Source organism: Elaeis guineensis, chromosome 1 (genome assembly GCF_000442705.2).
Source record: "Elaeis guineensis isolate ETL-2024a chromosome 1, EG11, whole genome shotgun sequence".
NCBI classification, from domain to species: domain Eukaryota; kingdom Viridiplantae; phylum Streptophyta; class Magnoliopsida; order Arecales; family Arecaceae; genus Elaeis; species Elaeis guineensis.
The window spans coordinates 152,011,542-152,025,342 of record NC_025993.2 but is presented as its reverse complement, the minus strand read 5'-3'; the positions used below and the strand labels follow the sequence as shown (position 1 = coordinate 152,025,342).

General features: G+C 37.3%; 1 protein-coding gene across 1 annotated transcript; it reads left to right on the top strand.

The window, feature by feature from the left end:
* Positions 1-6,540: 6,540 nt before the first annotated feature.
* On the top strand, positions 6,541-9,673 carry LOC105033460 (topless-related protein 1-like). The gene is made up of 6 exons (XM_010908289.2): positions 6,541-6,620; positions 6,722-6,901; positions 7,003-7,116; positions 7,247-7,405; positions 7,504-7,563; positions 9,595-9,673. Exons 1-6 carry the CDS (start codon positions 6,541-6,543, stop codon positions 9,671-9,673), a joined length of 672 nt encoding a protein of 223 aa, XP_010906591.2.
* Positions 9,674-13,801: the final 4,128 nt, after the last annotated feature.

The following is a 13,801-nucleotide window of genomic DNA, read 5'->3' as shown; positions in this document are numbered from 1 at the left end:
GCAATCAAATTTTGATCCTACCTGGCAATGCTCCTCTCTCTCTCTCTCTCTCTCTTTCTCTCTTGCTGGTATGTCAGCATGCCTTTAAAACAATTATTATATCAATACCTATGAGAGAGAACTCTAGATTGGAGACAAAGCATCTCGTAATACTATTTTTTCACATCTTCGCATCCTCTCCGAAACTTCTTTTCATCTTGACAGTGAAACGTTTTTGCCAACCAAGTTGTTGGATCGTTTCTGAGACAGAACAATGGCCCTTACAACAATCATTGCTGGCCATTATAATAAGAGTTAATGGAAGTAAATTCTGGTGTTATTCGACCGAGTTCCTGTTTATAAAATAAAGAATATTATATTTAACTGAATTATCATTCTTGTACTTGGATGAACAGTGAAAAGTTGCTGCTGCTGCTACCATATTCTGCTTGTTTGTGAATATTTATAAGACATCCTTGGTAGTTTTATGTGAAGGCTACCAAAAACTGTTTAATAGCAGTTATTCAAATGATCTGTGCTATAACTCAACACCTTGATTCTATTTGAAACAGGTTTGGATCAAGAGCCTTTTAGTTAGGGTCGGGAGTATATCAAATCTTCTGATATGAATTATAAATGGGTTGAGCATGAGTCAAAGCTCAGGTCCCACTCAGGTCATAAGGATAGTTTATTTTAAGTCTCTGTAATTTAAATCAAGTGGAGTTATAGTTGATTTTCTCTCAGTACTAGTTCTTTGGATTATTTTGGAAATTATTTAAATAACAATTTGGGGGGCTACATTTGGGGTTTAGATGATTGCAAAAATATTAAACGTCGTATAGCACGCCGGCACCTGTCAGGAGTCTGGATTTGGAAACCAATCCTCCGAGTCCAAAGTTACCTTTAACCCGGAAGGAGTTTGAAACATTATTAAACTAAGACGAAGGATGATGACTTTTGATGCATTTTATTTGTGTCCATAAATAAGCCCAAAATGCAAAGTATATAATATGTTATGTATAGAATAAAAAAATTTAGGCACAAACAAATGTAGACTGGATTATGTGCAATGCCAAGACCAAACTCATTCATTTCGATCCCAAGTCAACTTCTTTATTTTTAAAAGTTTGTTTTATAATAGACGCCTACCTTTTTTTCATCACTCAACCAAAAAATAATGGCAATTATTTATCTAGATTGCTTTGACTAGGAATTTTATGAAAAAAAGCAATGACCATCGTAACATTATTCACTATAATAGAAAAAAATAATTAACTAAAAAAAATATTATGTTCAAGAAATAGTACAATAATATTTGTCCTAGGACGTTGTTATAAAGTGGTTCTAAAATGAAAATGTAGCATCTCATGAATAGCTTGCTGTCTAGGAATGATAATGGATCGAGTGGGCCATTAACTATATCAGCCTCAGAGAAATTTTTTATACATTATAGACAGTATAGAAAATCCGACGTAGAGTGTACCATCTTGTCTGATTGGTCCACATAGCCATCATTTGCCAACACGTATTTAATACCAGCAGATCGATTTTTTCGTTTAAAAATTTTATATGACGAAAATATCTTTCTTAAAAGTTATAACATCCATTTTTAAAAATTATGACATCTCTTCACAAAAATTATGACATCCAATTTCAATTTAACATTTTCTTTAGGGGGTGTTATAGTTTTTGTGAAAGGGTGTCATAATTTTTAAAAAAAGATATCATAATTTTTAAAAAGGAATATACAAAATTTTTAAACGAAAAAATCGATCTGGTGGCATTAAATATATGTTGAGAAACGGTGGCTATATGGACCAATCAGACAATACGGTGCACTCCACGTCAGATTTTCTATACCTTCTGCGATGCACAAAGAATTTCTAATCAGCCTCATACTCACCTAGAGATGGGATGGCATGGGGCGGGATGAGATGAGTTGAGTTAGACTGGAGGTTAGATAGATGGGATCATATAAAGCATAATTTCTTTTTGAACAGAAAAATCAAATAAATAAAAAAATAAAAATAAATATTAATATTTCATATAATATTAAATAAAAAAATTGATGAATAAAATATAAGAACTAGTACATATTGAAAAAATATTGTTCCTTAAAAAGTCATATGCCTTTTAACCAAAAAAAAAAAAAGGTGATCAACTAAGAAAAAAGAGAGAATAATTAAGCATGTATATTTTTTTTATGTAAAAATTTTTTGATAGATGAAGTGCTTCGGTGAAGTATGGAGAGCGGATTTATGCATATCCTTGGTAGGTTTTGGGTAGATTTTTAATAAAAATTATTGAAATACTTTATCAACTTTAGTTCAATTTCATTTACATCCTCTTACTTTAAAAAATATCAAACTGGTCCATCTAATTATTGATATGTTTCAATAAGGTTCAGCTGTTCACTTACCAACAAATGGTATGAACTTTTCCTCTCAATTGATGAAAATGTCCCTCACTCATGGATAGACTTGGAGGAGGAAGATGATGAGAAGAAGAAATGGATAAAGAGGAAGGAGAGCATGGTTGCCGACAAAGAATGAGTTGAAAGAAGAGAAGGGCAACAAGGAGAAGAGGTTGGGGAGAAAGGGGAGGGGGAAGGATGGATTTTCAAGCAAGGAGTAAAGATAGAAGGGAGCGCCATGGAGATGGATGGCTTATGGGCAACTTGGAGGAGGATGAGGAGAAAGAGGAGGACATGAAGGAATGGGTGAAGGTAGAGAGAGCTACCATGGAGGAAGAAAAATAGATAAAGAGGAAGAAAAAAGAGAAGATGGATTACTAGTAAGAAGGAGCGGATGTGAAAGGGACCGTCGTAGAGGGTAGGGCTCATGGGTAGATTTGAAGGAGGAAGGAAAGAGAAGTAGATGAGAAGGAAGAAGAAAAGGAGAGGAGCTGCTGGTAAGGAATGGGTTGGTAGAGGAGAAGGAGGATAAGGAGGAGAAGAGGATGGGGAGGAAGAGAGGGGAAGGATGGATTTTTGATAGGAAGGATGGAGATGGAGGGGACCATCATGGAGGTGAATTGTTTATGGACGGTTTGAAGGAGAATGAGGATGGAAAGGGAAGTGGATGAGAGAAAGGGGAGGACATGGAGGAATGTGTGGAGGTGGAAAGAACCACCATAGAGGAGGAGAAATGGATGAGAAGGAGAGAAGGAAGGAAGAAGAAAGTAGGACGCTAACGATGGAGAAGGGTATTAATTGAAAAGAAGAGAGGAGGAATGAGGTAGAGATAAAGATATTTTTATTATTTTATAAAATAATGATATCATATGATAGTCATATGATATTATTTCATTAATAAAGATAGATGGTTGGACTATATTAGAACATATCGATAACTAGAATGAATAGTTTGATTTTTTTAAAATATAAATAAAATATAAATAAAATTGAGAAGATATTTTTATAATTTTTTTCTATATTTTATGATACCATATCTTCTCTGGAATTGCTCCTCATATGGTCTCGTGCAATGTCAAATGGGTGACCCAAAGTAACTCTCATTTCTTGATATTGCACTGAAACTTCATGTGACATGTGCTGCCAGGAATCGACGGCTCTTCTCGGAGCTTTTCCTCAGCTTTGATCACCTTTCAAAAGCACAATCCAATCCGCATACCTTCTTACCTTACACAGCTATCGGTATTACTGTACAAACACGAAAGCAATATATAAACAAAAACAAACTCAAACCATGGTGTACATATGTTGCCCTGACCGATACCCCTTTCTGTTTTTGGTAAAGTAGACCCATACCTCTTCATGCCATGGCTTACCTTTACTTCTACCATCTCCTCTTTTATAGCCCAAACATATGGGGATGGCAAATTGATGCGGCTCACCAAATATCTGATTTGATCCGATCTGAACAGAGTAGGTTTTATCCAATTCGATTAAAATATAAGATGGATACAAGCTTCATAAAAAATATTCTAAGCGAGTTTGGATCAGATATGGATAATGGTATATCCTGCCCCGCCCCAACCAGCTATATCTATATATATAAGTAATCCATTAAGGCATTAACCCCATTTAATCTCTCATGGTCTCACCCACACCCAGCCCAATTCCTCTTGGCTCTCACTATCACTCCCCTTTCTCCCTAAGTTCTGACTACCTCCATTGATCTGCCCACTGCTAGTCTGCCGCCGTCGGTTCATGCCATTCTTTCTTTGTCCTCTATGACTTCCTCCAAGCCCCTGATGGTCGATGGTGATGATCCTACGGCCTCGAAGCCTTTTCTCTCTTCCCATTGCCATTGCTATTGCTAGTCTGCCTCCCCCTTTTTCTTACCCTTTCTCACCTCTACCTAGTCCTTAACATCTGAGGCATCCCCCCCACCCCTAGCAGCAGCCCAACAACTTGGGTTCCGACAAAACCCTAGCCATTGTCTAAGCTTCCCTATTCAGCTGCTTCAAGTCTCCCACTCTACTGAGACTCTCGAGGATCGAAAAAATAGAGGAAACACCAAGAAAAAATATAGGAAACATCAACCAAAATAAAGGAAAGATGGAAAAAATTAAAAGGTAAGACTTTTTCCATATAGATTGATCTTCTTTTTTTCCTTTTTGCTTCTTTTTCTTTTTATTTCATTCTCTTTTTCAAAGATCTATGGGGAAGGAGAACGTAACTGAGGGAGATCGAAGGGGTTTTAAGGTTTCGATTGGATTTTTTTCTCGAGCAAATGGGATTTTGTGTGAGTTGTAGTAGTGTGAGTTGATCCCTTGAGGTTTTGAGAGCTTAATCTTGGTGGAGGCATGATATTTTGTAGGTTTTGGGGTGGGGTGGCGGGCGGTGATGGGACAGCAATGGAGATGAGGAATGAAGAAGAGCAAGATGAGAGCGGATTTGGGTATAGCTAACCCATCCTTAGAGTTAGGGATGGCAACAGATTGGGTATGGATCAGATCAACTAATATCCCTACATGTCCTAATAGAAAAAAAACTATATCAGTACTTGCTCCGTATCTATCTCAAATTATAAGGCTCCAGAGATGGGTTGGGTATATCCGAACCAATCTCCTCTTTTTTCCCATCTCCACCGCCATCCCACCACCGTCGATAGCCCCATCCGACCATCCCTAGGCCATTACCTTACTTGATCCGAATCTGTCTCGGATATATTTTTTGAAACCCATAGCCACTCTGCCTCTTAATCGGTCGAGTAAATCCACCCTATTTGGTTTGGATGGGGTTGGGTACCCATCGGATCGAAAAAAATAGTCATCCCTACTTATAGTTCGATCGATCCGATTCAAGATAGATACGGGATGGATATGGATATGATTTTTTTTTCTGATAGGATGGGTACGAATATTGATTGATCTGTTGCCAGCCCTATAAACATAGTGTTGATACAAAAAGCTCTATTGGTGGTGTCATGGGAATATTGGTGCTTCGTACCACTACCACATTAGTAACCAAATGAGGATCCCAAATCTAGATGGAGATCGCCTATCGTCAGCCCTAGTTCATGTTATAAATAAGGGCTCCCAAGGCATATGTGCGCGATCTATTGAAGTATAAGAATCATACTTTTTCCTCTACGATGGTGATTGGTGTTGATTAGCGCAAGAGCTAGATGGTCGTCCGAAAGAAAAAGATTATTGGTTATAATGATTTTATCATATATATCATAGATCATCTAATAACAAATTTATATGTCATTTGTTAATAAAAATAACAATATTATTATTTAAATTTAATAAATTTTAAATATAAAAAAATACTGTTAATTATAATTTATTACTGGATAGTGCAAGATACAATTGTTTTAACTAATAACGAGTCAAAGATCTGCGCGTTGTACGGAGCCGGATATACAAAAATAATTTTTCTTCTAAATCTAATCAGATTGAAAAAAAAATATATAAATAATAAAATAATATTCATTCAAATTCTTAAAATCACTTTATATTCTCAACTATCTGTATAAATAGACTTTAATTGTAAGAATATAATAATATCATATATTAATAATATTATTTAATATATATATATATTTTTTCAGATGATGCAATAAAAATTATTTGAAAAATTGAATTGACAATATACTCTTTTATTATATATATATATATATATATGATTTATCGCCGAAACAACCCCACGATAGCCTCTCTGATAGGCCGCTGGCTTTTCGAGATCTATTAGCCCGAGCTACTGATGAGCACTCGGCCACATAAAGAAACAAGCCAATCGGCATACCAGGGGTCACTGCGATGCATGGAGCTACGTAAACTCGTCGCCAGCTCTACGTCTTATCGCCACGCTTTCGTCCTCGTTCTTGTTTGTTACCCCACACCCCCCCCCCCCCCCCCCGGCCACCATCCCTCTCTCTCTCTCGTTCCCCCAAGGGAAAAACCTCTTCAGCCCGCTCCTCCACGGAAACTTCTTGCCACCATCGATCCGCGGAGATCGAGAAACCTCCCCCGCCTCGGTCAGACTCGCGGCGCCGCGCCACCGATCTGCACCCCCGCTGCCCACCGGAGGCTCCCCGACGAAACCCACGCCCCCGCGCGGCAACGTGAGAGATGGCGACGCCGGCCTGCATGTCTTCCATCGGCCGCGATCTCGTCTTTCTCGTCCTCCAGTACTTACACGAGAAGAAGTTCGAGGAGACCGCCCACAAGTATGGAATCCAAGAATCCTCCTCTCCCTCGTCTCTCGATCTGTTTGATTGCCCTTCTTTTTTCCTTTTCTTGATCGGTGTTCATGCTCGTATTGCGAAAGACTGGAGCGAGAGTCAGGGCTTTTCTTTAACATGAGTTACTTTGAGGAGTCCGTGCTCGCCGGGGACTGGGAGGCGGCGGAGAGGTACCTATCGGGTTTTACGAAGTTCGATGACAATCCGCACTCGACGAAGATCTACTTTGAGATCCGAAAGCGGAAGTATTTCCAGGCCCTTGACAGGTAACCCTCTTTGCCATCTCTATTTTCGCTATCTATTATTCTTTTTCTTGTTTGCAATGCTTCGATTGCTTTCCTTTCATATATTATTTGTACGTTAACAGGCATGACAAGGTCAAGGCAGTAGACATCCTGGTCAAGGATCTGAGCGTGTTCTCGTCATCGAATGAAGACATTGTTAAAGAACTTACTCTACTCCTTCCGTTGGACAACTTCAGGTATCCCATACGTAAAATGCGTCTTAAAATTCTGGTTTGTTTTTTTGATCTTGAGCAAGAATGCGAGTATTGGAGGTACCAATCCTGATGTTGTGAACTACATTAAAATTTGTTTTCTTGTTAATTTAAGGAAGAAGGAGGAACTATCTGAGTATGAAGATACCCAGCCGGCCAGGGTGACGGCGATGGAAGAGCTCAAGTGGTTGATTGAGGCGAATCCCCTATTCAGTGACAAGTTGCAGTTTCCTCCCATCGGGACATCAAGACTTCGCACCCTCACGAACCAAAGGTCTCATTTCGTCTAGGGAGAAAGAAAGAAATCTTTAGTTTTTGTGTTTTCTTTGTCTTGGTGACTTTTGGGATTTAGTTTTTTTTGTTCTTTTGCAGTTTAAACTGGCAACATCTGCTCTGCAAGTACCCCAGTCCACGCCCTCATATGGAGACCCTGTTCGTTGACCATTGTTGTCCCCACCCAAATTTTGCGCCTGGGGAATCTTCCCGTGCGGCAGGGGGCGGCAGCTGACTTCGATCATAAGCAATCAAATTTTGATCCTACCTGGCAATGCTCTCCCTCCCTCTCTCTCTCTCTCTCTCTTGCTGGTATGTCAGCATCCCTGTAAAACAATTATTGTATCAATACCTATGAAAGAGAACTCTAGATTGGAGACAAAGCATCTTGTAAGACTATTTTTTCACCCCTTCGCATCCTCTCCGAAACTTCTTTTCATCTTGACAGTGAAACGTTTTTGCCAACCAAGTTGTTGGATCGTTTCTGGGACCGAACGGTGGCCATTACAACAATCATTATAAGACATTCTGCATTTTTTTTTTTTGATAATAAACAGGGGCATAGCTGATATTAAAAGAGAATAAAGAGTTACGGCAGCAAACAAACAGTAAAACATCAGAAATAATAAAATAATAATAACAACAGCTGATAATCTAAACACAGCAAAATACAGTAGATATTACAGAGTCATAATTCTGTAAACATGACAAAATCCCCAAAATAGAACCAGCAAGGGAGAAAGACATATTGAACGGAGAAGGTTGAAGCTTTTCGAACAAGTAAATACCGATCTCCTCTTCGATAAAAAATATCTGAACTGTCAGTCTGCAATATAGAAATAAAAATAGAATTTGAAGTGAAACTATCAGGCAATAGAGAAAATTGATGAAACACCACTTTGACCATAAAGTTAGCAGCCGGTTAGTTTCTCTTGGAATATGAGAAGCATAAAAGGTGGAATAAGAGGCCTTCCAAGTAAAAATATCATTCAAAATAGGAAACTGATAACCCTTTTTCATCTGAGAAGAAGCAAGCAAAGAAATAACAATCTTCAAATCACCTTCCAAGCAGAAATCAAAAGTATTTAAATGAAAGATAGCCATAGCCATACCCCACCAAGCCGCAATCAACTCAGCATATAAAACAGAAAGAGATAAGAGCTTAGGCCCCAAAGCAAGAACCATACCTGAAGCATCCTAAATTATAAAATTAGAGGCTACCTTACTGTCAATCACAGCAGCATCAAAATTTAGTTTAAGGGTGCCTGAGAATGGGAGAAGCCAAAAAAAGGAGGGTGATAAAGTACTACCAGAATCCAACAGTAAAGAACTTTCCCAGCACCTCAAATGATGCCCATCAATAGAACAAGAGTCAGCAATATTCAAGAGAATGAGATAACATAATATACTGCGAACAGCCTGAGTGGGGGTTCAAAGAAGATCCTCAAAAATTCTTCGATTCCTTGCATTCCAATTAAGTCAAGAAAAAGTGGCTAATAAAAATTTTGTTTCTTTTAGAACAGAAGAGGTCATAAGATTAACTAGGTTTTCAGTAAAAGATGGGTGGCAATCAATATTAATTAACAACTTCAGATGATACCAGTAGCTTTTGGCAAAAGGGCAATCAAAAAACACATGATCTATATCCTCCACAACATTAGCACAAAGTTCACAATAAATACAAGAATCATTAATAATTCCTCTTGAAGTAAGAATAGTTTTGCGGGGGATGCTTTACCATTGAACCTTTTATCAGAAATACTTAATGCGTAAAGGAACATGGAGATCTCAAATCTAATGAAAAAAGCAGAAGCAACTATTGGATGGCTGAGAGCAACAAAAGGATAAAAATTTTTAAAGCCATAAGCATAGAATTGATAGGATTCCATGTTAACTAATCAGGATCCTCTGTAATTGCAATTGAAATTTTATAAATAAAGCTCGTCATATAAGTGAAAAACAACTCACCAATTTTCTACTCTTCCCATTGTTTCGTGGGCATAAGAAGATCAGAAACAGAAAGTTGGGCCAAAAGGGAATCAACATTAATAAAAGTAGGTCAAGCATTAAATAGTATAAAAGTAGTCCATGGATCATCAAGAATATTGATGGACTGACCATCACCAATTTGCCAAATAAATTGATGCTGAGTAGTAAAAATCACACTACAAATTCTTGCCCAAATTACAGAGGTATTCCAAGGCTTAGTGTAGAGGTACCACTGGCCATCAAACCGATACTTAGCTTTGATGAGCTGAGCCCAAAGTGAAGAAAGATTAAGAACAAGTTGAGTTGCAAGTTTGCAAAAAAAAAAAATTTCTATCAAGAAGAGACATAATATCCAGCCCTCCTTGATACTTGGCATGACAAATATTGCTCCAAGCCACAAGATGCAATCCTCGATGATTAGAAGTATGACCCTGTAACAGAGCTCAATATTCTTTTCAAACTTGCATAGCACATTTTGGGGAGTTGATAAGAATGAAAGAATATAGAGGGAGATTGAAGAAAGGATAGAATGAAGTAAAGTAGCTCTACCAGTGAAGAAAAGAGCTTTCTATTGTCGAGAAGCAATTTTCTTAGTCATCTTATCATGAATGAAAGCAAAGTTCTTAGTATAAAGTTGTGTAGCAAACAAAGGAAGATCAAGGTAGGGCCAAACACCTTTAACTTCCTCCATTTAAAGAAAACCACATATCTGAGTCTTAATAGAATTGGGGGTCTTAGGACTAATAGAGACATGAGATTTGGCCAAATTAATAGCCTACTCAGATATTGAACAATAAATATCAATAATTGCTTTTAAGCAGCCTACATTCTTGACAGTTGCTCTAGCAATAAGAAGGCAATCATCAGCAAATAAGAGATGAGAAATCAAAAGGCTTCCCCTTGGAGACTTATATACTCTTAGAATATTATTAGACGCATCAAACTTAAGGAAGGTAGACAATATTTTAGAGCAAATAATAAACAAATACGGTGAGAGTGGGTAGTCTTGTCGAAGCCCCCTCGATGTTTGAAACTATTGAGAGGGGATCCATTTACACGAATAGCAAAGGAGGGACCAGAGATGCATATCCGAACCCAATCTATAATCATAGGGCTGAATCCCAGTTGGCTCAAAATTTTGACTAGAAAAGGCTCGTGTACGCGATCAAATGCTTTCTTCATATCAACCTTCATCATGACAAGACCTTTAGAGGGAGCCGTCCTATTCAAGGAGTGCATAATTTTTTGTGCCAGGAGAATATTATCAAAAATATTGGCCCCAAGAGAAAGGCACCTTGTTCAACAGAGATAATAGCATGAAGGAGAGGCTTCAATCGAAGAGCAAGAATCTTAGCCACTATCTTATATATAAAGTTGCAAAGACTGATAGAACGGTAATCACTGATCCTTACAAGATTGATGGTCTTGGAGATCAAAGTAATATAGATTTTCTTCCAATCATCCGACATCATATAATGAGAGAAAAAGCATTGAATAGCATGAACAATATCCTCTTTGATGAGATACCAAAATGATTGGAAGAAGAAATTAGGGAAACCATCTAGCCCAGGAGCTTTATCCGGATGCATGCTCCAAACAGCTTCCTCAATTTCCTCAGGAGTGACCATCTTAGTCAAATAGGTATTATGACTATGCAAAATGATAGGAGAGAGAATAAGAATATCCAAAGGATCTATGTCAGATTGTGCAGGCCATCTATTCTGAAAATGATCAAGAAGAAGTCTCGAGATGGCAGTAGAATCTTCCACATTGTCCCCATTCTCCTTTTGCATTCTAGAAATTTTGTTCTTTCTTCTCCTTAAAATAGTAGATATATGGAAAAAGGCGGTATTGGCATCTCCCTCCTTTAACCATAATGCCCTAGATTTTTGCCTTCACAACACTTCTTGCAAGTAAAGATTTTTATGATAATCTTGAAGACAATTTAAAAGATGAAAGTGTTAAGAATCAGAAAGACCAGATTGTTGAGATTCAAAAAGTTGAAGATGAGCAATTTCATTATATAGCCGTTGCCCTTTAATAAATATGTTACCTATAGTGTACTTCCATCTAAGGATAACTCTTTTGGTGTTATGAAGAAGCATAGATAGCTTAACACCTGGAGAATAATTTTCATGATATCTCCAAGCCCAGGCAACATTCTCATGAAGGCCCTCAGAAAGCATCCAAATTTTCTCAAATCGAAAGAGAAAATTCTTTTTTTGGAGAGAATCAGACAAGTCAAGCAAAATTGGATAATGATCTAAAGCAAACCGGGTAAGATGAAAAGTCTTGGAATCAGAAAATAGATTAAGCCATGTGTTAGAAGCAAAGACACGGTCTATTCTCTCCCAAACACGAGCCAAACCTAGTCAGTTATTACACCAAGTGAATTTGGAACCAACAAAGCCCAAGTCCACTAAGCTAGTTCTTCTGAGAAAAGCTTGGAACTCTCATATGTCTCTATTGATGATAAAGCCCTTACCCTTTTTTTTATCTTCAACATTAATTATATAGTTAAAGTCACCAATTAGGAGCAAAAAAAGGCCCAGAGAGAGAGCAATCTCAGTTTATCTCCAAACCCCTCTTCTTTAAAGGTCATTGGTGCTAGCATAGACAATGCCCAAGATCCAGTTAAATTTATGATCACAGGAAATAATCTCGAAGACCACTTGCCTATCAGAATGGGTGAAGCTAATGCTGTCAAGGTTGTTCCTCCAAGCAATAATGATATCGCTAGAAGTGGGCATCGGGTTGGACCGCCCATGAGCCGGTTCGGCCCGGCACGAACTGGGCCGTGCTTGGTATGGTCCGTCTAGTACTATAGCGAGCCGTACTAAGGTATGGCCCAATACTAGAGGCCAGGTTGGTCTGGGGGTTTGGTGGTCCGCGGCCCAGGCCCGGCATGGCCCTTTAGGGCCGGGCAATTGGCATGGCACGGCACGTGCCCAAGCCCAGCATGACCCGCGTGCCCATTTGGCATGGGGTGTTTTTAAAATTTTTATTTTAAAAAATAATTTTTATAAAATAAAACAGATTGAGGACTTAGGGGATAAATAAAAAAAGAAGATATTAAATTTTTTTTGTAAAAATAAAAATCACCTTGTAATGGTGGAGGATTTGGCATGGACCCCTACCAGTTTATTAATATAAATCAAAATTATACAAAAGAGGGAGGGGGCTAGGTATGACCTTCAGAATATAATGAGGGGGAGGGAGAAGAAAATAGAGGTGACTCATCTCAATAAATAAAAAATAAAAATATAAAATTTTAAAAAATTAAGAATTGAAAATAAATCTTACTAATTGTCTATCCGTTTGTGTCATCCTCATCATCAGATCCAGTATCATATCCTTCTCTGTCCTGAAGTCTCGCCTCTACATCCAGCTAATTTTTGAAGCAGAGCAGTATCTCAACTGTCTCATCCATCATTATGCTCTTCTTTTCATCCAGAACATATCGACTTATACTAAAACCTGATTTTGATGCTACTGTAGATATCGATATAATTAAAATATCACGTGCAATTATAGATATAACAGGGTATTGATTTTTTACACTCTTCCATCAGGCCAACACATCGAGATTTTCTATTTGATTTTTATCTAATGCAGAAGATATTTCATTTTGTAAAATAAAATTATAATTTGTTACTTAAAGATGAAGAAGATGCAGATGAAGAAGATGCATGTGAATGTCTCCTATGCATAAGAAATAAAAAAATAAATGATAAACGAGAGGTACTGGAAGTAGATTGTGAAGACGATGTAGACTGTCTAGATCTACAAATCTTTTTATCATATAATACAAAAATATTATAAAGTAGCTGAGTTACCTCAGCTTTAGATGCTTCGAAATCATGATTCATATATTTACCAATTTTATCAAATAAAATATGTTAGCGACTTAATTTGATCCGTAGATCAAATACGGCAGCTAAGTTATACATGGGACATACCACATCTCAATACTGATTCTATTTAGTTTTTATTTTATGAATAATAGGTATTAAAATATCATCATATCTATATTATACAAATTAACCATAAATTATATATGCTTGTTGTAAAAATATCTAAGAGATTGGAAAATAAAACCAGAAAGAGTATTTGTAGCATTATAAAAACTAACTAAAAAATCTTTTAAATTTTTTTCTTTTTTCCAATTAGTTTGAGTCAAAATAAAGCCTAATCCACGATCATTTATATATACACTTAATAGATTTTTGTATAGATATGCATTATGAATCATTGTATATGTAGAATTCTAATGGATAACTATATTAAGTTTAAATTTTTTAAAATTTTATCATGGTCTAGATACAATTGTTTAAATTCTTGTAATCGTGCTTTTGAAGATTGATGAAAGACACTGCCGGAAGAAGAGAACTGAGCTGGGCTGGGTCGG